Source organism: Durio zibethinus, chromosome 18 (assembly GCF_047325235.1).
Source record: "Durio zibethinus cultivar Kanyao isolate XHJ-2024 chromosome 18, ASM4732523v1, whole genome shotgun sequence".
In the NCBI taxonomy this organism is placed as follows: domain Eukaryota; kingdom Viridiplantae; phylum Streptophyta; class Magnoliopsida; order Malvales; family Malvaceae; genus Durio; species Durio zibethinus.
The window spans coordinates 19,097,275-19,124,841 of NC_143179.1; the positions used below are offsets into that span (position 1 = coordinate 19,097,275).

At 33.5% G+C, this 27,567-nt stretch overlaps 3 protein-coding genes across 6 annotated transcripts; 1 reads left to right on the forward strand and 2 right to left on the reverse strand.

Annotated features, from left to right (window-relative positions):
* Positions 1-90: 90 nt before the first annotated feature.
* LOC111299836 (uncharacterized) lies at positions 91-5,207 on the reverse strand. 2 transcript variants are annotated; one of them, XM_022895305.2, is made up of 6 exons: positions 4,829-5,207; positions 2,665-4,005; positions 1,938-2,135; positions 1,691-1,842; positions 1,021-1,490; positions 91-912 (listed from the first exon to the last, which is right to left on the reverse strand). In XM_022895305.2, exons 2-6 carry the CDS (start codon positions 3,974-3,976, stop codon positions 567-569), a joined length of 2,478 nt encoding a protein of 825 aa, XP_022751040.2. In that variant the 5' UTR covers positions 3,977-4,005; positions 4,829-5,207; the 3' UTR covers positions 91-566. The 2 variants fall into 2 exon arrangements, with proteins under 2 accessions (XP_022751040.2, XP_089603928.1); XM_089747802.1 differs by having other exon boundaries at positions 736-1,490.
* Positions 5,208-9,400: 4,193 nt separating this feature from the next.
* Positions 9,401-15,783, reverse strand: LOC111299840 (uncharacterized). Of its 3 annotated transcripts, none has more exons than XM_089747804.1 (11): positions 15,462-15,783; positions 15,335-15,363; positions 15,153-15,199; positions 14,683-14,750; positions 13,893-13,931; positions 13,387-13,523; positions 12,331-12,421; positions 11,693-11,764; positions 10,608-10,720; positions 10,394-10,504; positions 9,401-9,791 (listed from the first exon to the last, which is right to left on the reverse strand). In XM_089747804.1, exons 1-10 carry the CDS (start codon positions 15,536-15,538, stop codon positions 10,410-10,412), a joined length of 768 nt encoding a protein of 255 aa, XP_089603930.1. In that variant the 5' UTR covers positions 15,539-15,783; the 3' UTR covers positions 9,401-9,791; positions 10,394-10,409. The 3 variants fall into 3 exon arrangements, with proteins under 3 accessions (XP_089603930.1, XP_089603931.1, XP_089603929.1); XM_089747805.1 differs by having other exon boundaries at positions 10,394-10,441; positions 15,462-15,781; XM_089747803.1 differs by lacking the exon at positions 10,394-10,504 and having other exon boundaries at positions 15,462-15,778.
* A 2,074-nt stretch (positions 15,784-17,857) lies between these two features.
* LOC111299841 (MICOS complex subunit MIC60, mitochondrial-like) lies at positions 17,858-26,872 on the forward strand. The gene is made up of 13 exons (XM_022895315.2): positions 17,858-18,098; positions 18,194-18,871; positions 19,565-19,666; positions 20,194-20,295; positions 20,884-21,012; positions 21,102-21,254; positions 21,369-21,446; positions 22,919-23,011; positions 23,096-23,215; positions 24,150-24,227; positions 24,386-24,565; positions 26,118-26,219; positions 26,298-26,872. Exons 1-13 carry the CDS (start codon positions 18,021-18,023, stop codon positions 26,529-26,531), a joined length of 2,127 nt encoding a protein of 708 aa, XP_022751050.2. The 5' UTR covers positions 17,858-18,020; the 3' UTR covers positions 26,532-26,872.
* The last annotated feature ends 695 nt before the right edge of the window (positions 26,873-27,567 follow it).

A 27,567-nucleotide genomic window follows, 5' to 3' on the forward strand; every position in this document is an offset into this window, starting at 1 on the left:
GATTCAGCAATCTTTAAATTATAAAATCTAGAAATGCACCTTAATAAAATGTTCAATTTGAACATTTCAGAACAGGGAGCGAGAAGGATATTAAACCTGTTTTAATATCACTTTTATATCACACTGCTATTGCAGCAGAGTTAAATTAATTCCCAGTGATGATCAGTTGTGGAAGCGATGCATGCATGCCCGCAATGTTTAATAAAATTAAGAGAGGAACACCATGATTCTAGATCTGGCTATTTGCAGCTATACTATTGCGAATAGTTTCCTTTGTCAACAACTTGGGGGGCAATGCCCTTTACCTTTCATCAGCCAACGAGAGAGGGCTCAAGCAATCTGAGTGATCCTTCCTGGGGATGATTTCCACCGGGCATTTAGCATCGACATTGGCACAAATGCTGAATATGATTGTGACATGGGCTACGAAAATAAACAGAAGAGATTCCCAGTGTTTGAGGTAAAGAATTTGAGAATATGAACATCAAGGTCACTTGCTCCACAGCCCCAATACGTCCACCACACCCGTCTTTTGAATCATAGCTCTAAAGCTAGGAACCATGAATCTACGCATAGAGCTGAACCATATCGAAAATTGAATTTGAGATGATAAAAATATTGGGAATTCTACATTCCTTGACAAACAAATGTATGCCAAACATCGTACACAAGTCAGATTCCATCAAATTAGGTTCATAAAAGTAGTAGGGGCTATTTTTCAATAGGAGAACCAAATTCAAGCAAAGGAGAATCAATCCATTACTAAAGAAAGCTCTAAGTTTTAAGGATTCTAATGCTAAACGGAATTTAAAATTCAGCCCAAAGCAGCCTTCAGAAAACCAAAATCCATCACCGACCAAGTTCCTTCCACATGGCTGGGACAATTCCTTCAAATAAGCAACACCTGCAGACCTGCAAAGACGAAATTATGTGACAGTTTCTTACCATTATCTAACATACAGACCAACCGATAAGAAAATCCGAAGAGCAGCCAGGGATAAATTATAGCCTGATCCCTACTGCTTGGTGATTCTGCCACATGCTGCTTGTTTTGCTGCAACTTGTTCTTCTGACAGAGGCAAATAGTAAATCCGAGGAGTTGCTTTGGTTTTCCGAAACAGGTCATCCAGAGTGACAATAGGAGTATCTAGTTTCTCTGGAGGAGGTGGTGGTGGAAGAGGTAGCCTTTCTCTAACTGTTGGTGGATTAGACAAGGGTGGTGGTGGTGGTGGAAGTGCAGAAGGCTGTGGAAGCTGCTGCCTAGAAACCTGGAGACGAGGTGAGGGCTGGGGCTGAGAAGTAGGCTGAGCTTGAGGAGCAGTAGGACCAGAAGTCCCAGGAGTAGTTGGAGTCTGAGGTGGAGCCTCCAGCCGAATTTTAACTTCATGGGGATCAACGAAGTCAGCCACCAATAGACGTCCACCATTAGGTGGCCATTGCAGGTTGTAAACAGCATTTCGTGCCTCTATTGCTTCTTCCACAGATGAATACTGCATCAAAAAAGTAATTCCCCAAATAGATGATAAGATCTACTGAATCAGCCCAACATACAAAAGTCACAGACAACAAAATGAAAAATTAATCAACAGACCCCAAAAGTCTCAGGGGAAGTGAAGTTCTTATACAATAACAAAAGAGATATATACAATAACAAAAGAGATAGGAGTTAGAACAAAGTAATAAGTCTTACAGTAACATAGCAATGGGTCTTAATATGGTCCATCCAGAAGCTCATAACAGTTCCAGTTTTCCCCAAAAGTTCTTGCACAGCTTTCAAAGTAAAAGGGCGCAAAAAACGATCAATTCTGAGGGAAGTGGTCGGAGGTTTTTGTGACGGCAGAACTGCCAAATAAGAAAGATGAAACGGAAATCTTTTAGATTTTAAAAGCAACAATCAGTAGAATTCCTTTATATCTGACTGAGAAATGACAACTCACCAACTCGTTCCTTGGGTGTATCTTCACTAGCCGTGGAGTCTGATCTAGAGAAGTTATGCTTCAAAGCAGCAGGCTGAGTAGAGTCTTTAGGTGTGGTGGTGGGCTTAAGATTAGAGCCTTGCTGCTCTGGAACTCTTATATTGCCAGAGTTCCATTTGCGCCTTTTTGAAGGCTCATTGTTCCCAACAGCTTTCTGATCTGTAAAGGCAGATCAAAACGTGAGAATTGCTCATTCAGCCAGAAGAAAACTATCAGTTTTATTCCCACTAATGGGCAAATGTTTAAAATTTATTCCTCAACAACAGAGTTTAAGTAAACTTAATGTTATAAAATATACCTGGAAATTCTGTTGTCCAGGCAGTGACAAATACCAATTTTGAAAAAAATAGAAATGACCATTATAGCAATTTCTAGCCAAAAATTATAGATTAACTTTAAAAAATGTAGTGTTTTAACAAGCTCTCTCATAATATGTATAGCAAGTGCCATCCATGGAAACTATGTCTACAAACCAAAATTTAAATAAAAGCATCGCATTCCAAAAGTGCACACTGAAGCAGAGCCAATTTCTAAAAACCAACTTGAATAAGGTGTCTTAACTCTTAAGGATGTCTGTTACTTACGAGCACTATTAGCCCACACCTTTTCTTGAAAATGCTAACAGTAAAGTAGAAGTATGTAGACATGCAAAGAAAGGAAGTAACAATGGCAAGCAGTAGTCACTTACCATGAAGCTTTCTTTTCTCAAAAGGAGCAGCAGAACGGCTCTTATTCTCAACAAACACATCCTTTTTATCAGCAGTTAAACCATCTCCTACAACATTAACAGGGCTTTCCTCCTTGATAATAAGCGCTTCATTTCTGTCACTATTTTCTCCCATGTCACCAGTACATTTTGAATATATTTGTTTACTCTCAAGCACATCCTCCTCCATGGAGTCATCACCAGAACTTCTATCTAAATTTAGTTTTTCTGAGTACCCCACCTCTGCACTGTCATTTTTATTGCTCCTGTCTGCATTTGTAACATTCTTGTCATCTCTCTCATCAACAGAAGCCTTGTTCTCAAGTGGCTCTTCAACACCCATTGGATGCAATTCACCACTAATTGGGATAACATTGCAGGATGATGGTTCCACCATCTCCAGCTTAACAACATCTAAGTCTAATTTGACATTATCAGCAATTATATTATCCTTTAGTTCAATCTTTTCATTAATTGACACAGAATCAGTAGAAATAGAATCAGATTTTACTCGAAACCCTAAAATAGGGCTGACCTCAGATACCTGGTTTTTCGAAGCAGAAAAGTCATGCATGTCATCCTCACGTTGAGCCTTTAAACACTCATTCACCAGCTGGGGCTTTGAATCCTCAATGTCTAGCTGGGGCTTCAGATCATCATTCTCCTGCTGAGACTTTGAACCCACACTCTCCAGCTGGGCCTTTGGATCATCATTCTCCACCTGGGGCTTTGGACCCTCATTCTCCACCTGGGGCTTTGGATCCTCATCCTCCACTTGGATATTAGAATTTACATTCTCCTCTTGTCCCAAGATCTGCAAATCTTGTCCAATCAATGGTACCTCAGATACTACAGTCTTGGAAACTGTTATCTCAGTCTGAACTGTGGTGGTTTGAATAACGGGCTCCTGTTCCACCATTATGTCACTTCCTTGAACTTCTCCATGACCCAAAGCAGCTGCATTATCATTAATGTCAACCTGAAACTTAACCCCACTCCCCTTTTCAATCTCACTGCCAACATGATCCACAGCATCTTCAACTGTCTCAGAAATAACTGAAATTTCTTTTTCAATCCCTCCCTCAACTACAGGCTGGGGATCAGAATTAAAACCATTATCTGCCTCCATTGCAGCATTTTCCCTTTCAATTCGAAGTGCTTCATCCAAACGTTTTACCAAATCCTCTTTCAAGCCCCGAGTTGTCATTTTCCGCCTCTTTAGTTCATCTTTCAACTCTGTAACCCTCCATTGATCAATTGGTCGATTGCCAAGTATTTGATACCTTGATGACATCTTTTCCAACCAAAACTCACCTTCCAAACCTAATTGAAAATATCATACACCTCACACAGTCATTCACCAAAGAATCCAACAAGAAAAGGCTCAATTAAAACGTGCACAGCAGAAAGAAAACACCCATATTGATAGGAACAAGGACAAAGAAAACATGCTACAAATTGCAAAATGAAGTTAATCATACATATAAGCTAGAAGCAATAATGGAGTCAAAGGCATTATAACAAGCTGTTTAAGCAATTTCAATAAATGCAGCAAGGCAAAGAAAATCAAACCTTCATGCAATATGAAAAGGGGTAAACAAAAAGCATTAAGTTAACACAAAACCTCTAAAACCACAAATGAACTTTTATCTTATTTTCCTGGACAAAATGTCCACAACAGCAAATTCCTCTGCCAGCTGGATCCGTAAAAAAAGACGTTATCTTCTCAAGAAGATCATTCCGGAAATCATTGGTAAAAATGTGATATCATACAGGATAAACCCACTCTAACGGAGTAATGCTTCTTAGAAAACTTTATTCAATAAGTCAAAAAAATCTTTCCTTTTACCTCAAGAAAATAAATTCTTGGTAATTTTGATGAACTAAAACCCACCAATTATCTTAATCCCATAATGCCCCAACACCCTACAAAATCAAAACATAAAACAAAGTAATATAACCATTTTCCAGCCCATCATTTCTCATATCCTAACTTCAAAAATTAAAAATCCCTTTCCCAACAAAAAAAAAATGCTGCTTTATCAAGAAACAAATGACACGAAGCAATCATGTAAAAAATTAATCATAAAAATCCAATAAAACCCATAAAACGCTTGCAGAGATTAAAGGAAGAGAGATTACTCACAGGATTATATGTCTGGGAAGCCACGAAACCCACAGTTCCCTTATAGGAGAAAGAAGTGAAAATTTTATCTGTAAAGGCCCTAATTTCAACACACAAAACCCACCATTAGAGCAAACCCTAGTTTTCAACAAAGACAAAGCTATCTAAAACAAGGAAAAAATGAGAAGAAAAAGCACAAATAAAAAAAAAAAAAACAAATGGCAAATAGAAAAGGAGTTTTATGAGTGAAAGTTTGATGAGAAATTGATCTTTTCTATTAATTATAATTTGGGTTTTCTTTTTTAAAAAAAAAAAAAATTTGAGAGACAAGTGGGGGAAGAAAATTAAAGAGAAGGGTGAAATTAGGGTTTTAAAAACTTGAGTCTTGTAATATCGAATCAGAAAAGACGAGGCCAAGTCTTCTAGAAATACTGATTTTGGTTATTATTCATATGCCCAAATTGCCCTTATGTCTTTCTGTTGGGGATTTCATGCTTAACTCACGTGATGGTTTTTATTTTTAATTGAAATTACACTTTTTACCCTTTGATTTTTTTTTTAATTTTGGAAATGCCTCCTTAAGAATGAAGGTTTTCTTATAATATTTTCAGGGACACATCGCTTCCATTTTTGCAAATTCATGTAAAATATTAAAAAAATAAATAACAGTTGTGAGTATCCAAAAGAAAATATATATAATATTGAGACCAAATGCAAAAAATTAACATTCAATAGTTTTATTTGATGTTAATGATATATATTTTTTAATGAGATATATTTTAAATTCAATTTTATTATATATATATATATATATATTCCCATTATTACTTTTTACCCATGGAAAAGAATTGTTTTTCGGTTTTTTTTTTTAGTTTTTGGACTTTTCTTTACTCCATTAATCATTAATGAATTAAGCAGTAATTATGCTATAATTAATTATTAACTGGAAAATGATGTGATTTTCAGGTCAGATGCCGTATAAGCTGCCACGTAAGCCTAATAGAAAACCATTTGACAACACCCATAATTGGTGCTAAGTGCCTTACCAGTGTACGGTTCTTACCAACAGGAGGAAGAACATGAATTATATTCAACATCGTAGGTCCTTACCAATATCATATCAAAGAGAAGCTTAACAACTGCTTGTTGAAGAGAATGTAGGAGCAGCTATTGCAAATCCAACATTAATCTGGTTTGTGGTCTTACAATAATGTGATTGTAGGACTTCGTCTGGATCATGGAGACATGTTATATTGCAAATAAGAAATCATTAATTTGGATTGGTTTGTTCAATAAACAAGATGACACAAACACAAAGGAATTTATAGATGGCAAATTAATTGCTAGTAAAAGATGAACTATCTTGTTTAGAAACCATGAATATCAACAGCAAAGAAGCTTTCGATCCAATAGAAAATCGTTTTCCAACACCCAAAATTGTTTTGGTTGGTAATTCGAAATAGAATTAGAAAAAAAAGGACAAAGAAGATTTGTTCTAATTAGGATTGATAACTCGATCTCGACGGATTTCGATCCGACTGAATCTCATAGGGTTTATTTTTTTTTTTTGAAAATTAGATTTCGGGTGGAGTTGAGTTTGAGTTTTAGGCAAATCCAATTTAATCCGATATTATATAAAAATTATTTTTTTATTTTTTATTTATATATATTTATATAATTATATATTTAAATATTTTATATTTAAAAAAATATAATATTTTATATCTTTAAAAAGTATATTTTATTAATTTTAGATCGAATCGGGTACAGTTTAGACAATATAAAATCAACTTGCGTCTGGTATAAAAAAAAATTCAGATCTAATCGGAGTCGAGTATTATGAATACAAAGTCAGGTCAGGTTCAGGACGAGCAAAAGCCTGCCTCAACCTGACCTGTTGCTAATTCTAGTTCTAATCGGTGGCTGGTTTTAGCAACAATAAAATGGAGTTGAGAAGTAATTAAAAGTGTAAATGATACATTAGTACTTGTAAATTATTCAAGTTTGATTCGAATAAAATTTGAATTGAGTTCAATTATCATCGAGTCGAGCTTGAACTCGAATAGCTCAACTCAACGATCGAGCTGAATTCGAGTATTCTTTTACCTAATTCGAATAACTCGCGAGTTTAATCGAATTTTTATATTTAAAATATATTTTAATTATTTTAATTAATAAAATATATTGAACTCAAGCTTGAACTCGAGCATAAATAATCGAGCTTTTATTAAATATAAAAATCGAGTTTATTTTTATAAGTTAATCGAACTTAATTAAATATGTTTAAGTAACTTAATTTTTATCTTGAGTTGAGTTTAAGTTAAAAAAATAAAATTTGATCGAGTTCGAATCGAATTTTAAGTTTTAAATTTTAAATCGAATTCAAATTTGAATTTGATACTATATCGATTCGAATTCGATTAATTACATCCTTAAAAGTAACAATAAAATTTCGGGTTAGATCTGGCCATTCTTCTTCTTTTTGTAAAAATCCAAACGTAAGAAGAGAGAGGGGAGGCTGAAGGAAGTCTGAAAATGAAATTTGGTGATGTTTTGGAGCCTCTGAGAGGCAGAAGATGGCAGTCGGAGTGTCGTAACGGCAGGCGACGATGGGTATAGTGGTGCTCAAATTTTCTTTTTGTGAGAGGCACTGTGAGAAGAAATTTATAGAGAGAAAAGAAAAAAAATGTGACAATTAGTGATTTTTTTATTTATTTGTAGGTGGCTTAATTAGGTGATATGGAGGATGATGTAGTGCTGATATAATTTTTCTGTCAAATACTTAGATGAAATTTGTAAAGTGATCACATTTGATATGTTTATCAAATTTGAGTGATGTTAATGGCACAAATTAAAATTGAGTGAGTTAAATAAGATTCGGGTAAAATTGAGTGAAATTTACTCATCTTTTAATACAAATTGGAATAACTACTATAACTATTGTTTCCAAATATCATCCGACAAAAGAAAAAAGAATCTGAATTGCTTTGGTCCACATCTCCCAATGCTCAATCCAACCTTCCACCAAACAAATCCAAAAGAAGCACAAAAAAACCCATATTCCGAAAACCTTTTTTTTTTTTACCTATATTGGCTTTAACATTTCATCACACCTGCTGGAAATCGTGCATCAAAGCTGTGATGGCTCTGAAATTAAGCTTCGCATAGTCCGAGAAATTCGGGAAAGCAAGCGATGATAGCTCCCCAAATATCCTTTGGAAGAAGCCGAGTGTGGAGCATAGACCCAAAATAATGTTTCTAATGCGTGAAATCTATACAATATAATGAAAGTAGTCTCAAAATTGTCTTCAGCTTTTTTGTTTAGTGGCAAAAAAAACTTTAAGAAGACATCATCCCTCCCTTCCCTTTTAACGTAGGGTTCTACCCTTTGAAATTTAAAAAAAAAAAAAAAAAATCTCAAAATTGGAACTGAATATCTTTTGTTCACTGAAATCTAATTTTATGCCAAGTGTTTGTATAATAATTTTTTTTTTTAGTTAATTCCTCTTATTATATCCGACACTCTCTTTCTATCTTTTTCTTTTTATTTTCAACAAATGCAAAAAAATAAATCAAAAATTAAAAAAGAAAAAGAAAAAGAGAACTTGATCAGAAATATTTTTTTTTAAAAGCTGCTTTTTTTTTTCATAAAGACTTTATTTTTGTCAATCTGATGCAAACTTATAAATTTTTTTTTTTTTTTTTTATTTAGAAGAGTAATTTACTTTAAATAAGAATAGAAATTAAACTGCAATGAAATTAATCAAAAAAAAATTCTTAAAGGAAAGAGAAAAATTATTAACAATGACATTTGGTCAATTTAAATATCTAATTGAATAACACATGTCTCTAACTGTGAGTCTTTGATTGGATTAAATTGAATTAATTATAAGAGATAGATGATAAAATTTACGGTTGATTAGTTCATGAATATTATTCACTAATATTTTTAATTTTTACTTTAAATTGCATAAATGAATTTAATTATTCATAAATTAACTGTTCATGAAATTAACAATTCATGAATTCATTATATAACTTAATCAATAATGGATGAATGTACTTCATATTTAATGTTTTAAATTTAATATTTTGAATCTAAATTCAAATATACTATTGAATAATATAAATAACCATAAATTAAATTCAAATTGCGTGAATCAAATTATTTATAAACTTAGTTATTTATAAATCTATAATATCAATGTACTTAATTAATTATAAACAAATGTACTTAACAATTAGTGTTAGTTAAATTTAACGTATTTATTAAATAATATAAATACGTATAAAGCAAATTCCAAATAGTTATATTTTAATTTGATCTTTTACGTTTGAATATGTTGTAAAAGCCTAAATTATTAGTTTTGTATCATTAGAAATTAAGTTTTAGTTTTTAGTTTATACATTAATAAAATTTTAATTGAATGAATTTATTGATTTGTTCACATGAGATGTTATTTTATAAATATTTATTATTTATTTATATTTAATAAAATTGTGATCCGAGCGAAGCCGGGTAAAATTTTCTATTAAGAGCAAAAGCACATTCAGGACGGTGGTTTTGCCTTCACAGTTCTTAAACAACCAAAGTTGAGCGCATTCGAGCAAGAAAAACAAGCTCCTAGAGGAAGACAATAACCATGTGCTACAGCATATCCAGAAAATGGCCCTGGAATACATTTCCCAAACACAATTGGATTGCAGTAAAACTCAACTTACTAATATTTAAAGCATAACGGGTATGCTACATATAAATAAAGTTATAAAGAGGGCATTTCTCATGTTGCTTACTTCTGACTCCGCATTGCTTTGTTGGTTGCTCCTTGATTCATTGCATCTCCAATGTGATTGAAACCACTGTAGGATCCTACCTACTCACTTTCATCGTCACTTTCATGCAAACTCAAATGGTTCATATTCCTTTCAAGGGGAGGAAGCCCGTCTTCAGAATCACTGGAAGAATCCTCACCTTCGTTGATGTCTGCTCACATAACATCAGAAGGTAAAAGCATTATCAGGCCACTTTTACATCTTAAAGTTGTTAATTTGCTATTAAAAGTACTGAAAACCGTGAATGTGTATGTATTCTTGATTTGATGAAATTGTAGGTAATTAAATCCATGACAAGTAACGAAGGGAAAAAGTTTTCAAAGTAAAATAACTACCAGATAGACTTCTTGTTATAAAGCACATCATAGGCCCGCCCTAGGTAAATGTGGATGAATAGCAAATTAGAGAAAATAAGATGGTGCGTGTGTTCTGTGAGAGAGTGTTGCAGGGCCGAGGGATAGGTCATCAGCCAAAAAGTATATTTTAATCATTAGAAACAGCAGCAATCAAGGATCAGAAATGGCACCAACTGGAAATGGCATCATCGTCTTTGGGAAACAATAGCTGGTATAGCATTGGTTAAGGGCAAATTGCGAAATTGAAACTTATGGTGCTTTCAACACGTGAGAAGGTCTAAAAATTCCCCTATAAGAATATGTGGATAAATGGAGAATGTCTGTGTCAAAAGAGGGAAGCGAGGACCAAAGAAGACATAGATGGAAACTAACAAAAAGGAACTTGCTTATACTTAACTTGCTCAACTTATGGCCTAAACATAGCATAATGGCATGATAGGACCCACTGCAGCCATCCCCATGAGGTAGAAAAGCATTAGTTTGTAGCAGTAGTATTGATCGTCTACTCCTACCATCAGTCCCATAAAAAAAATTGCAGATGTTGCTAAGAGGTAATGACATCGAAAAAGGGTTTTTTTATTTTTGCTTGACAATTGCAAAAATAAATTTACCTTCTGCATCCGGCAGAACCTTTGGAACCTGACTTTGTTGGGAAAGCCAAGAATTTTGTACTGATATGATGTCAGCACTATTTTCACATTCATAATATGCCTTCAAAAGTTCCCTAAACCAATCAAATTAGCCAAAAATTTCAGAAAATGTGTCAAGAAGTATGTCAATCCATCAAAGGAGATGAGATAATTCTATTGTAAATAATGTTGCTTGAAATCAATACGAATATGAAATACTTTGCAGGAAGTACATGATATGGATGCTTTCTACAATAATTTTCAGATAACTGGTTCCATAACTTCTTTACTAGTAGTTGGGCCTTATTTTCTGATGGGCGTTCAAAGCTCCAAATACATTCCAAGCTCACTTAGATTTATAACCTTGCCCTCTAGCTAACCAAAAACCCAAATAAACCCATATTTCCTGAACTTGAGAGCCAAGTATTGGATACCAATCGCAATGGATGGAAATAAAAAGCATGAATAAACATCCCTCTAAATTCCATGAGAAAAAAAATGAAAAATATTGAACACGTGCTCTTGTATGCTTGTGGTTTCAAGGGGAATTTGATATGATCAGGTAGCTTTAATAAATACAGCCCCATAGATTCATGCAATTTTAGGCATAATAGATAAAAAATAATTATTACATAAATGAACTAAAGTAAGCTTAAATGATGGCTAGGTTTTAGCTTTTTCTATTATGCCTATTTAGAGAGCATTATCAGAGGATGATTGCTTAAGGTTTACATTACATACTTTGTCTATTTTGGATCTATTTATTTGGATTATATGATTTCATGTGGGAATTCAATTAGTACTTAGGAGATCTCTTATAAATGTCTTTTGAGACATCAGCCAGCTCTATATGGAAAAATGGGAATTTAGAATCGAATAGAGTTGCAAGTTTCCTAGCAATCCCTTTGGAAAGAAAAAAAAGATAAGTGACTGCTAGTTCAATCTTTAAGCATTGAGTACAACATCTTTATAGCAGTATTCAAGTTTCAATTGATGTTTTCCATCTTCAACATGATAATGCATTTCAACCAATTTAGAACTTTTTGGACCAAATAATAATAAAGTACCTGTTAAGGGACAGGAAGGCATGACCCCATTTGAACTTGCCTAATAACAAATTTGCGGTTTCCTCTTCCCCACTGTTAAAACAATGGAAAGGAACAAAAAATCAGAAGATTTCTGACTCTCAGTGACATATTAACTTCACAATTTGCGTCTTGGGAAAAAATTAAGAATGCCAGACCAATATCTTCGTTAAAAAATAAATCTTACTTAAGTTTGGAATCAATGCCAGAGCTATATGTAAGGGATGTATCCTTAGTTTTATAAAATTCCAAAGTTCAAATGATGCCAAGGCTCTACTGACATTCATATAGCCAGAAAGCAGCATGACTAGTACAAACCAAAATGCCATTATATCAAACAGATGTTCCCCTACATGCATGGGCACGAGCACAATTTATATTTAGGCCATAGAATAAGCTCCAAAATATTAATTTTTTAAAATATGATTCATACTCACTACAGCTAGCATGGCACATCCCTCCCAAGTCCCAACAGATTAAAATCACAATATGCACCATTTTAAACAGAACCAGAGCTCATAGCTGTCAGAGGCTCAGAGCATGCACAAATGCATTCGGCAAGACAACTGCTATAGATTGTGGAGCGTTCCATATGGTAGTTGGGGAAAGAAGTTAAGTACCATATCAGTAAAGCTGCAGATAATGCTTCTACGCATGATAGTTCACATGGTCGACCATAATTTACTGGGTTTGCAGCCACTAGCCATGGCACTGCAATTCCAAGAAACTGATCAAATTCATAAAACAGGAGAACTGAAAACTATGGAGAACCAGTAAAATATGAATCACTCTTAATGAGGATAGGGGAATGTACAGATGCCAAACAATATGCAAGTATACTTTCACTAAAATGTTTAATGTAAGAAAGCCAACTAAAGTGAATATAAAAAAATGCAATAACAAGCATAGGCAGAAGTATTATTAATTTCAAGTTGTCATTTAAATTTTGTCATCATATGTGATGCAAGTGAAATTAATTGAGTTTATATACAAGTAATAACTGTAACATGCCACTCAAAAAAAACAACTGTAATATGAGTTGATAAAAAGTCAACAGAATAATAAGACATCAACTAGGGAATAAACACTTCATAAAGTATCACCTCGGCATCAAAAATAGAAATCAAATTGCAAGTAAAACATACATCTAGCTTATCTAAAAAATACTATTAATAGCAAGCAAGCCCTGATAATGTTAATATTAAAACATCATCAAACACATTAAGTACTGAAATTCCACAACAGTGCGAGAACAATGACATCAACTTGCACATGTCATAAAATCAAGGCAACTATTTGATTCATACAATTCAATAAAAAAAAAAATCAAGAAAGAACTCCTGGCTTCTTAGTGTAACAAGAAAAGAATAGATCAATGGGGACTTGTTACTGTTGATATCAATGAAAAGGCTGTCATGATTGTTCCACAAGATTTAAGCAAAAGTTTGCAACATATTGACTTGAGAATAAATTTGATAAATTCAACACTGAAGACATCATATGGATCTCCAATCATTATGGATAACAATTGCATACTAGCAGTAATTTTGGGATGACAGTATACGAGTACAAAACAAGAACTAATAGACTGTTGAGGCAAAAACCAAATCTACATGTTTGACAAGATGCAGCATGTTAGTTCAAATAGCAAGCAATTTTAAAGTTGATATTCATACACAAGCGAGGAGCACCACACCGAAGCTTCATGAAGGGTACATCACTCAGACGTGCCCATGAGCAATCCACAACAGCTAATCCTTTCCTCTTCATTAAGTTGTAATCTTCTTTTGAGACACATTGATTACCAACAGGACTGCCAACAGAGGTTTAAAGCAGATAATAAGAAAACTATGGAAGTCAAAACAAAGCATGAAGAAGTAGAATACACAAGCTTGCAAAAACTGTTTGGTAAAAGTAATAGCAGAGCCGGCAGCTTGCTTTCAACATTAATCAGGAGTATTCTTAGATGCATGCATCAGTCTAGAATTAGCCATGAGGAAAATATTAGTAAGAAAGAACAAATATGAGGTGATATTGTTTGAGATGATGAGATACACCATAAAGAATGTTGAAAGTAGCACCCTGAGCATTTGGCTCAATACTAGGTGCACGTATCCCCCTGCTAAAAAAGCTGGGTTTGAATCTCCTTTTCCCCAGATAAAAAAAAAGTTGTTGAAAGTACCTTAAAACAATGCCCCCAAAACCACTATTTACACGCAAGTCCTGCATGAAATCATTAAATGCTCCAGATTAGTAGAAAGTGAAGATGTCCTTATAGACCAACATTAATGAATTAATTGGTTGATCTTATGGAAACTAAATTGAACTTACTACTATTCTCTAAATTGATCATTGGCGAATCATTTGACAGGTAATTAATGCAAGATTCTAAAATCAACAAATAGCCTGATCACAGTTTAAGAATCTTTGAACCACTTTCCAAATCCCCGGAAGTGAAAGGTGAAACTTCATTTTCCTAAAGCATAAGTTTAGGACCACTTATAATTGCATAATCTATCTGGATCAGATGAATAAGCTAAATGGTAGTCTTTATCCCTAGAACCAAGAGTCAATACCTCCAACAATTCTATGTTGATTTTTTCTTTTTCTTTTCTTTCCTAAAACCCAAAGCAGTTCTCTAGGAAATTTCCTCTTCTTCCTTTCTGTATATAAAAGCTTGCACATCTTATTGCTCAAAATAGATTTGATAACAATGCCAGCAAACACCCATTGGCATTCATAACCCAATTTCACACCCAAAGTCTCTAACTTATCCTTCACTCTTACTTATTCCAATATCTCCTATGGTACAGCTTTATTACAACACATTTCTCATTTACAACAACTACAGTATAATTTTTGCATGACAATGTCTACGGAAGGGAAAGCACATCTAACATGATACAAATAAGACAAACTCAAATATGCATAACCAAATTAAATTTGAAGGGAATTGTGTATAGCAGATACTTTCTTTCAACAACCCAAATCTTGCAAGTTTACGCCCAGTGCACCTTTTTGCATCACACTGTCCAAAATCCTGAGTCAATAAATCAAAATAATGAGGGTAATTGATACAAACAACCATTAAAAAAAAAGAAAAAGGCCAACATCATTTTTGATCAATTTCATCACGACAATAAGCAAAAACCCAAGATTGGATAAAACTGAAAACTCAAGAGGACAACAACTTGACATTGCTAGGCTATTAGAATTTTGATAGCCATTGGTTCCGGCAATATGATAATAATATTTCAGAAGTTGCGGGAATTTAGAAATTATTTTTTAAAAAATGTAAAGAGATATCATCCAGGATTTGATCAACCAAAAGTTTCCTAGCACAAATTCTACCAACACATAAACACTTCAATAATAGCTAGCAAAAAAGAAAAAAAAAACCTTACTAATGAAAAAAGAAAAGGTGGTAGAAGAAAATACACACCCACATAGCAAGTTGAATTTTAGGAACATTTGGGTCCTCCTCAGGTGCTGCAAACGGAGAAGGAAAAAAAAAGAAGCAGTTATCACGGCGGCAAAACATCAAACATCTGATATACCCAAACGAAAATTGAATAAAATAGGATAACTAAAGAAGTAATTAAGAAGTGGTTGCAGAATTGGTACATTGATCAGGTGGGAGAGAATCATCTTCCCTGGAAAAAGTAGAGACAAAAAAGTTGGAAGTTGGGTTTAGAAAGTAGAAAGAGTTTAAAAGTTAACTGGAAAAGTGGGGATGGTTTTGAAAAATTACCTTTGGAATTGATGGTTTCTGCTTGACTGTCCCCGATGAGAGTGGGTTTTGAAACGCCGGGGCTTGTTGTGACCCATTCTTTCTTTGTTCTTAATATTAGCACCGAAACGGCTGAAAACAGGCGAGAAAGAGTGGCGACTGACTGTTGGGCGCTTTGGTGTTTTGGTTTTGATTTGGCGGGTCGGCGAGGGACTGAAGGCGGCAGCTTTAGTTAGTTCTCCAGAGTCCAGAGGATGCCGGCGAAAAAAATAGTTACCATGGGTAAGTCATTTAACAATGCAAAAATTAGAATCTATTCTGCATAATAGTTTCAGGCAGCTTCTATTTGTATTTTTTTAATATATTATTTTTATTTATATTATAAATTCAAAATTTAAACATATATTTTTGTTCATTACACTTTTTTTTTTTTTTTTCATTTTCTTCTTTTTCCTAAACATATTTCATATTCATTTCTCCATTTTTTCCTCTTTCTCGGTTTCGATAAAAAATTTAATACAACTAAAATCACAAGTTCATCTAAAAGTTAATTGCAAATCTGTAAGCTTTTGTTACATTTTTTTTTTTTACATTATTGTGAAATTCTTTTTTTTTATTTTTCTTCATGGTTTTCTCGTAATATTGCTAAGAAATAGAAAAATAATTAAGTAATTTTATTAATGGATATTTTGTTATAAAATAATAAATTTTTGATGTAAAAAGTAAAAAAAAAAAAAAAACTAAGGTGCATTTAGAAGTTTTCATAATTTAAATAAATTTAATATTTTATTTTTTAAGATAAAATGTTAGTTTAAAATATAATTAATTATAAAATATATTGCAACAAATTTTTAATTATGGGAATCGTTATGTAACTTTTTCTAAATATATAAATGCCATGTTAATAATTTTTTTCCTTCTCTAAACAGAAATGGGAAAGAAAAAAAATTGTTGATGTGATATTTACGAAAGTCGTATCAGTAGCATACATGATTAGGGGTGTAAATGAGTCGAGTTGAATCGAATAGTGAGAAGTTCAAGCTCGAGCTCGACTCACAACTCGGGGCTCGATACTCGATTCGAGCTCGATCGAGTTTTATTTTTCAAGCTCGAGCTCGATTCGTGATCGAATTCGAGCTACTCGAGCTCGCTCGATTAACCTCGATTAATATGTAAAAATAAGCTCGATTCATATATTCGATAAGAGTTCGATTATTCATGCTCGAATTTAAACTCGGACTCGAAATATTTTATTAATTAAAATAATAAAAATATATTTAAATATAAAAGCTCGATTAGACTCGCGAGTTACTTGAGTCAGATATAAGAATACTCGAATTTTACTCGATCGATAAGTCGAGTTACTCGAGCTCGAGCTCGACTCGATAATAATCCAACCGAATTCGAGTTTTTTTCGAATCAAACCCGAGTAACTTGTGAGTACTAATGTATCATTTACACCCGTACTCAGGACTACAAAAGTTACTTGTAATTTTAATGATGATTTTGTAATTTCATATATTCTGAATAAACATTTTTATCTCAAAAAATATAAATTAAATTTGTTTATATTATTATACATAAAATTATGTAATTTGACCAAAATAGTTTAAAAAAAGTAAAGCTTAAAAAAAGGGGTAATATGTAATTATCACAACTTTTTAATAAAAAATTGTAATTTTATCTTTTTATATTAATGTTATTATTTAAAAAGTAAAGAAAAATATTATCCTTCTTTTTGTTTTGTTTTGTTTTTTTTTTTTGCATTTTTATAAATTTCATTGTTTAAAATATTTTTCACAAGCTAAAAAAAAATCTAAAACAATTTATAACTTTTGGGAGATTATTATTAGACATGCACAATAATGTGATAATAATAAAATAATAAAAATTCAACGATAAGAAAATTAACATATTATTCAATAAAAATTTGTCTTAGACTTAATTTTGCATTTTACTTAGTTTTAATTTTAGTAAGAATTAATTACTTGATTAGTGTTCTATTAAAATTGATTTATTTATAAAAATTTATATTTAATACATTATTAATAAATATAAATTTTATATTTTTTTATTACATCAAAACGGTAAAATTTTAGTACAAATAAAAAAAAAGAAATTTAATTCAAAATTAAACTTTTAATATTTCTTCAAATTTCTTTAATCAATTAATAAATCAGATAATAATAATTTATTAAAAATAAATATTAATTTTTAAAATAAATATATACAAATTAAAATAAGTTGGTAACGAAAAAAATAAAAGAGAAGTGGAATTGGAAACAGTAATAGTTGTTTTTTACGAAAAAAAACAATGAAAATAGGTAGTGAAAAAAGAGAGTAACGTTCAATAGTTCCGGGCTGTCAGACGCACCCTACTAGACACTTTCAACTCCACGTTTCAAGTCCCAAAAGGCGATCCGCATTTGGAACCCGCCTCATCTCCCCGGGAAAGCGATCGTGATTTTTCGCTTAACCCCGAGAAAGACTTCACTTCCTCTGTCAGTCATTTACGCAAACACCTTCACCGCAATATAAATTCAAAATCCCAATTACTCAAAAAAAGGGTAAACTGGCAGCATGCTTCGAAGGTCAATTTTGGAATTATCGCGTCGCCGAGGGTCTCCTCGGAGAATACCAAGGCAGATTATATCCCAGGTAATTTGAAATGTTTTAAGTTTCAGTATCAAATTTCGAGTTCCAATGCACTATTTAATAATTGTTCTATCTATAACGCGTGGTGAAAAATGTAGCGTTCATCACCATTTATTTATTCGAGAGAGGAATTTTCGACCTCACCTGGAAAAAATGCTACTCCAAAACCTGGTTCAGCCGGAGGTCCACCTGAATCGAAGAGTGGGTTCTCAAAAGTCGTCATCGGAAGTGCTGTTATTGGTGGTGCTGTCTTGGTTGCGTACCAAGCTGGATACTTAGATCAATATCTTGGCGAAGGCCCCAAGGTTTCTTTTGATTCGACGAAGATTGGTCTTGATGAGAAAAATGAAAAGGACATCCAAGTTGTTTCTTCCCATAATGAAGAAATAAACAAATTGACTCCTTATGAGGACTTGCTGGAGCAAAAGGTTGCAACTTCTATTGATCTTCCTCCTCAGCATGAAATTTCGAGTGAAACCCAAGGTGAAAACAAGTCTAATGTGGAAGATAAGTCGAATGAGACACTTGGAGAAAGCACAACACCTGTACCGGAAAAGGCATTATCAGAATATTCTCAGAGCAGCTTGCCATCTGCTGATCACAGTGTAGATGTTGCTGTATCAGCTGAGGGGAATCTTGAAAAGGTTGAGTCTGAAACTGCAACAGTACGAAGCAAGGAAATTCAAGATATTCCATTGGATACCCAATCAGGTGCATCCCTTGGAGAAAAGGAGACAAAAAGTGTGCCATCTTCCCCTACCACCGACAGACCACAGGTACCCTTTTTTCTGCACCGCACCCTATATTTATGTTGATGCTGATCTCTTGAACTTATAGATGCTATGAAATTTTGAAGAATAACAGATTCTATCTTTTAGGGATAATGCCTATGCAAGCCATTGTTCTTCTATTGAAGGGTGATCAGATAAACAATATAGATTACTTTGTTATTGTTAGTAAAGTGTTGCTAATCTATTCCTATCTTTCAACGACCTAATTATGACAGCAATACACTTTAGCCAATTGTCACTTGTTTGCCTGGCAAACACCACTGGCACATCAAGTGCGTATCTATGCACATTCATGTTTCTGTCAATATAATCTACCTAAACCTTGGAATCTAGGTGTCTTTCCTAATTGCATGCATGGGTGCATAAAGAAAATTTTCAGGATCTCTAAGAACCTGGTGCCTTTCCTTGTTTTCTAGGTTGGGCATTGCTTTATGTTGAAGTTTCATTCACAAAGAGACTGGCTTAACTATTGTAACTTTGTGGGCATTGAATCTCTTTTTATGTCTTTGCATTTTTAAATGACGAGTGTCGAGTAAAGTGGCACCAACACAACCAGCATGTTCTCTAGGCTGACTGTATATTCCTAAAAGCCAATACTGGAAAAATGCTATCTTTATCAAGGTATACTTATACTGCACAGGCTCAATATGATCCACTTTTGGTTTCCCGTTGTAACAGGATGAACCAAGCAAAGGTGCAGAAGTGCCTATTGTAGCCCCTGAACAAAGCCAAATAAAAAATTTGCCATCTCTGCATCCCACTACAGCAGACGTACAACAGGTATCCTTTGTTCCCTTCATCAGTTTCTCTTCTTAACACCCTACATTTGTGTTGTTTCTGACGGTGACACACCTTAGCTAATTGTCACTTGTTTTTCCAACAAACACCATTGGCACATCATGCGTGTATCTATGCACATTCACGTTTCTTTCAATATAATCTACCTGAATCTTGGAATCTAGCCATCTTTCTTAATTGTATGCATGGGTGCGTAAAGAAAATTTTCAGGATGTCAAAGAACCATGGTGCCTTTCTTTGTTTTCTAGGTTGGGCATAGCTTTATGCGGAGGTTTCATTCACAAAGAGACTGGCTTAACCATTGTAACTTCTAGGCATTGGATCTCTTTTTATGTCTTTGCATTTTTAAATGACGAGTGTCGAGTGAGATGGCAGCAACACAACCTGCCTGTTCTCTAGGCTGACTGTACATTCCTAAAAGCTGATACCAGAAAAATACTATCTCTATCTAGTTTCACATATACTTCACAGGCTCAATATGATCCACTTTTGGTGTTCCTTTGTTACAGGATGAAACAAGAAAAGGAGTAGAAGCACCTAGTTTAGCCCCTGAAGAAAGCCAAATAAAAACTGTGTCATCTCTGCATCCCACTACATCAGACATACAACAGGTATCCTTTGTTCCCCTCATCGGTTTCTTTTCTTAACAACTTACATTTGTGTCGTTTCTGATTCGTAACCTCTTGGAATGCCTACGTGAACCATTGCTATTTTTTGAAGGTCGGTCCTTGAAACTTATTAAAAACTCTCTTTGTTGCCATGGTTTTTCTTGTTTTCATTATATGATTTTTCTTAACTTTGGAACCTGCCTTGTGTTTATCATGCTCTTCAGCACATTGTTGGTTTAAAGGGGATAAAAACAAGAAGTATAATTGGAAGGCTTTCTCCATTTTATATGTGAATATATATGCTAATGATTCAGAGGCTGTCTACTGTTTTTGGATACATAGCTAATGCTTTCGGATGAGAAAGAACCATTACATTCCCTTGTTTATTTTCTAGGCAAGGAAAGGCTTTATAGGGAAGTTTGATCCCCCTAGAAACTGGATTAGTGTTGCAACATCTGAGGGATTAAAGCTTCTTTTATGCCTTTGTGTTTAATTGGGGAAGACTGTTATGTGTGTTTGTGTGTGTTGTATGTGCTTGCTTATCTTTATCAGATTTGATACAAAACCACATTTGATGTTACTTTGCTGCAGGATAAACCAAGTAAAGATATAGAAGCTCTAAGTTCTCTTCTTGATGCCTATCACCTTAGGGAAAAGGCAGATGAAAGCTTTTTAACTTCTCTAAACATAAAATATGAGCAGCTTTCTAAAGAAACAGAGGTTATTTACATCTTCTATTTGTTGCTTAATACATATGATAAGGGAAAATGCCAACTAATACTAGGCTTTTATTCTTTTTAACACTTTAGGCTTTTGGTTCAGCAATTGATGAACCGAATGTGGGATATTTATTGAAGGATGGAAAACTAGTTCTTGATTTCCTACAAACCATTCATGCTGCTGAAAAGCGGCAAGCTGAGTTGGATGCACATGCTTTTATTGAAGAAAAACGAGCATTGAAGGTCTGAAGTTTTCACTATATGTTCTAGTATAAATTATCTGGATTCTTAATTTCTGCAACTTCATTTTGGTCATGCCATACCATTTGCTAATGCCTTTTTTTTTTCTTTCTTTAGGAGAAATATGAAAAGGAATTAAGGGATTCAAGAGCCAGGGAACTGATGCGTACAGAAGAGGCAGCCATTTTGGATAAGGTTATGGCTGTTTTTTATTTTCCTTGTTTTCATTATGTTATATTTCTTGTGATTGATAACCAAACTCTTTGTCATTGCTTCTCAGCTCTATGCGTATTGGATTTCTTTATTTCTTACTCACATGTTATTGACTGATGCATTCATGGTCTCACTTGCTCTTTTCTCTTGCTCTTGCTTCGCAAATCAATCACTTAGGTCATAACTCATAACTCATTTTAGACTCTTGTTTTTATGACGTCTTTCAAAATCATTTTTCAATCACCATTAAAACTCAGTTTAGTTCGTAGATTGGTGATGATGCTTTCCTTTCTCCTTTTTCATTGCTATGTAAAAATCAAAAGTTAGAAAAAATAAGTAATTTTTCCGTCTCTTTTTGTAGTATTTGTGTCTTCTGATTCTTTTTTTTTTTTTTTTTGTAAGGGTTTAATAAAATTGATTCTTTTTCTTTCTTTTTGAACTATATCTCTTATTGTGGCATTAAGTAAATTATTGTCTTTCAAAATTTCTTCTATGAATGAACTCCTCCAAAAGAGATTTTTTCTTTTTTTTTTTTTCTACCTCCACATTATGAGTGACACATATTTGATAGCATGGCTTCTAACCCATTTCTATCTCTCCCCCCTCCCTTTAACCTTGAAGAGGGTTTTTCTTTTTTTATTTTTTTTCTACCGTCCACATTATGAGTGACACATATTTGATAGCATGGCTTCTAACACATATCTATCTCTCCCCCCGCCCTTTAACCTTGCCACTTAGCCATCATGGTTACCATCTGCAGTTCATGCTTTAAGGGTTATGGTGAATCCATTTGCTCTTTGTATCTGTAGAATCTGCATGTCAGGACTGAATATTAGTCAGAATAGGTGGGTTGGCGCTTCATCTAACACAAGCAATTTGATTAAAGTTGAGGGTGCTGTAGTGCTTGATCACCCAACGCATGGTAGAAATGCACATTCTAGGTGGTGATTGATCGGTGAAGCTCTAACATTTCACCACCTTAAAGAAAATATTTATCCCATGTAATGGAGTTCATGCAATTTTTATTTTATCTTATAGATTTGGCTTTTTCCTGTTTTGTTTGTAATATGACAAAAGGTAAGTGTTGTTTATCTGTGTGGAACAATGTCGGTCTGTTTGTAAGGCATAAGGAAAGACAAAGACTATGAATTAAACTGGGACGATCCATCACAATCGGTTTCTCTGAATTTTTATGCTAGTTAATGAAATTACGTCTGCATATTTATTAATCAACTTAAGCTATTCTTTGATTATGTATTATGGATTTTGATGAGCATACTTATTTTGCTGTTTTTACCTTGGAAGGTCACAGTTTAGTTACAGATGGATTAAAAGAAATGATCATATTAGTTATAAGCCCTCAAAAGGGGTAAAAAATCAAGTAAAAGAAAAGACTGGTGATTATATAATTTTGTGGATTCAAGCTGCTGAGAATTGGACTTTACCACTTTCAGGAATTAAAGAGAGAAAGAACAAAAGCAGCAGCTGCTATAAAATTGCTTAAAGAAAAATTGGAAGAGAAACATAGGATGGAACTTGAAGAAAAGGTACATAAATTTATGCTAGAAAAGAATTCTGTAGCGTAATTTCATTACTCATGAACTCAAGTTGTTAGTTCTTGGTTATTGCAGGAAAGAGAAGCTGAACTGAAGTTGCAAAAGGCTCAGGAGTTAGGAAAAGCAGAACTGGCTGCAGCAATTGCAAATGAGAAAGCAACACAGATCGAAAAAATGGCTGAAGCAAATCTCCATGTAAGCTATCTCCTGTTGGAATTTTTTTAATAAAAAACTTAAAAAAAAAAAAAAAAGAACTTTGCTACCTTTCAGGATGAAAAAATGAACTAAAAAAATGCTTTTCATTGATATTTGATAAAAGATGGAACAAGGAAATTTAAAAGTTATGCTGCTAGATTTTTCTCATATGATGGGTTGGAATATAAAGCCTTGTGGCTCTTATTTTAGGGCATATAGCATGCAGGGCAAAGTGACAATCCAAATGTTAGACATCAATGCTTTTAGCTTTCAGTTTAATGCAGTATCAACTTCCATACTTTCTGTGTTCTCTATGGTGATGCTCCTTGTGTTTGTTAGACATTGTCTACAATATCTAAATATATATAAATCTGACATGAAAAATGAAAATCCATTGTGTTGAAAATTGAACTCATTAAAAGTAATCATTGATCACAAAATCTAAGATTTTGCCATTAAAATTTTCTGGATATGATCATTTGCTGGAATGTGTTGATTGATGATCTAAACAGTTTAATTAGATTTCCAACATTACAGAAACCAAAATGAAGTTTAACTAGTACTACCTATTTTTGTACAAAAAAATGAAAGCCAGAAAAGTTTATGATATATTCTTTGATTTGTAATGTTCCAAATCAAACATGAACAATTATTTGAGGATGAATGAGTATGACTTCAATTAAAAAACAGTCTTCTAAATTGGAAACTATTTATATTTATCAGTTAAAAACAATAATTGTGAATGCATTTCTCGATTTATTGTTTGTTAGTTGTTCAGATGAATCTGATGTAGGGGCAATAAACATGTGTTATTATGCTCCATATATGCTTGAGTAATAATGTTCATAATCAATATTTGCTGTTTATTATTAGCCATTCAGCACCATGAATGTGATTAGAGGCCCTAAACATGGCCTGAATTATTCTTTTGTAGATAAATGCCTTATGTATGGCATTTTATGCACGATCTGAAGAGGCACGCAAGAGTCATTCTGTTCACAAGCTCGCTTTGGTACCTTCTTTGCCTTACTTCATTGTTCTTAGTCTCATGTTATTTTACTTTTAGTTGGGAACCTGAGTTATGTTATATAGTGATTGATAGTCTTAGTAATAATTTTTCTCAACTTGTAAATTATTGCCCCATAATTTGAATGTTCTTTGGTCCTACAGGGAGCACTTGCACTAGAAGATGCACTTTCTGAAGGATTACCAATCCAGAAAGAAATAGATGCTCTGCATAACTACCTTGAAGGCATTGAGAAGGATTCAGTATTAGATTTGGTCCTTTCATCTCTTCCAGAAGAAACTCGGTACCGTGGAACAGACACTTTACTAGAGTTGAATCAAAAGGCAAGTTGTTTCGTAGTTTTAGAAATCTATACTAGTGAATTCGAAGTCCTATCGAATGATAAAATCTATACTAATAAAATCTTTGGTTACATGGTTGATAGTTTGCCCTTTGCAGAATGCAATGCAAGAATTGTATGCGTTACTTTTAGCATGATATTTTTCACAAAACGGAAGCCTAGAATTTTAAATGCTTAAGGCAAGCTAAAAGTATATAAAATCTTAGTTTTTCCCAAAATTAGAAGCTGGGAGGACAGACATGCCTGGCTTCATTCACATACATCCCTTTCACCTGTTGATAAATTTGTCAACTCTTTTCTTCCTCTTATTGCGGCATCCACAATCCCCTATCTCTGCAGAAAACGTGATCTGCTTTTATGATTGTTTCATTGTCTTTAACTAGCAAAAATTATATCTGAAAGTTGGACTTAAGTTAAAGTTTTCTTGTTATGCTAAATAAAGAGAACTAAACTTGTGCTCTGCCACCCTTCTTATTTGCACATCCATCTCTCACCTTCCTCCGTTATTGTTACCTAATATTGCTCCCAATTTAATTAGGATTGGTTTTTGTAGTCATATTACATTGAGAAATAAAGAATATTTAGGTTGGTTGGCAGTCAAATTTCCCAAGGTCTGATTTCTTAGTCCAAATTTTCTTCAATTTTTGAAGAGCACTCAAGCATTACAATGTTATTTTGGCTGGTCAAGGAGAGAGGCTTCTAGTTGGACCCCCATTATTGAAAATCTGTAAACTGTAACAGCAGTAAGAATCCCTTGTTTGCTTCAGCTGTGAGCTTGGTGCTGGGAACTGGATTTAAGTATCAACTGGATAAAAAATTAAACAAAAAACAGGGACAAGAACAATATGTTATGCATTTAAAAGCAACCTAGAAGGATGTTTGCTTCTTGTTTCAGAGTTAATGGCTCATTTCTATTCTGAACCTTCTCAACCTGATACCAAATGGAAAATAAGGGTTTTATGATGTATAGACAATTAAGAATGATCTTGAAAAGCTAGAGGACTATAAAGAGATAGGATTGGTTTGATTCGATGGGTTAGACTGGTGAGGATAAGCTTGTTAAGAAATGCTTTTGCTTTTGTTTTTCTTCCTTTTCATGGTTGGTCTGATTTTGTACTGGAAAAGGAAGTATTACTTCTCTTTATGTACCGCATGATCTGCCAGCCAGATATAAATTGTCTTAGCTAGATCACTGGTGAATCTAAGTGGCATCAGCAAATCAATGGTCTGGCAGAATTTCGTAAGTTATCTTCTCACTAGCACCTTAGCTATAGCATGGAGACAGGGCGAAAGTATGAGCTTTCATCTAAGCAGTTTTATGAGTTTAGTTTGAAGATTGACAGGAATACTGCTAGAGTTGCCAAAATTTAGCAGTAGATCATGTGACAGTGTTTCAAGTTTTGGTAGCCTCAACCATGTTGTTTGTAAGCAGTGACAGTTAATAGTTCTAGTGATCGATAGTAATTCTAACAGATACTGATTCACAACATTGAAAGTAATTTTCTTGTATTACTGTTTGACATTTGTTCTTGCAGTTTAATGGCTTGAAAGAGACCCTAAGGCACTTCACTCTAATTCCACTCGGTGGTGGTGGCATCTTGACACATTCTTTAGCACATATTGCAACCTGGTTGAAGGTATAAAAAAATGGGATTTACCTTTCACATAATAATAGATCTAAGCTGCTGATAATCTTTCCTTTGACTACGTTATAGGTGAAAGAAGTTGACCAATCTGGTGAAGGGATTGAGTCTTTAATCAGTAGAGTTGATAATTACTTGGCTGAAGGAAAGCTAGCCGAAGCAGCAGCCACCCTTGAGCAAGGTGTCAAAGGTAGTCAAGCGGAAGAGATAGTTGGTGATTGGGTGAAACGAGTAAGGAATAGGGCCATTGCAGAGCAAGCTTTAACTGTACTTCAATCATATGCTACTTGCATCAGTCTTACCTAGAGTCCCGAATATGTCGCTCAAACATTCCCTTGGTATGGAACTCACGAACCTCATTGAATTAGTGGTTAAGCCAAGAAATTTTCTCGCTTTCCTAGCCAATATATACAGCAAGCAGAACAGTCTTTTTGCTTGCGGGCAACCTATATAACAAAAAGGTTATGCAAAACTTCTTGATGCATTTTTTCTCTAGATTGTGTAGATTGTCCTCGATCCTCCTTTAAATAAAAATTTTGTTTTTCTTCAGTGGAAAGGTCCATATTTCCTCAATTTAGGCCTTCATGTTGGAACAAACATTCCATTTTTACAAACGACATTGTTAATATAGAGCGAATTTGTTGATATGTTTTGAGGATTGTAATTTGTATGTTTGATGTATCGTTATCTTGAACATGTTTTTCTCGACTTCTTGCTGTTTCAATATCCAGAATTTCCCGTTGCCAGATGAATTAACAAAAAGTTTTATAATGCTGGTGGAGATATTCATTCAATTAATAAATGAATACATATTAATTATGTATATTATATAAATTTAAAGGTTAATTAAATTGTGATCTATTAATAAATTATTAAAATTTTAATTTAAATCATCAAGATTCAATTTTTGATAACTTTAAATAAAAAAATACTCTACTTAATGGCATCTACTTTTTTTATTTCTTTCACATAAGTTTTAATTTAAAGAAAATAGTTAAACAAAATGCGTGCTGAGTGTTATACAATAGGGATTGTGTCACAGGTTGAGAGCCAATCAGTTTTTAAATTTACGTAATTTCAAAATTTAAATATACATTTTTTTTAATATTTTAAATTAAATTTTTTATCACGATTCATATATTTTTAAAATATTATTTATTTTGATTTCTTAAATTTTATAATTTTATCTTATAAAAATATCTTATAAAATATAAATATGTAAATTTTTATATTTTAAGATCAATTTTTATATACAATCAGCATAAAATTCTTGACTCTTGTAACTTACGATTTTTCAAATTTAATCGTGATATTAGAATTATTATAAAAAAATTATGAAATA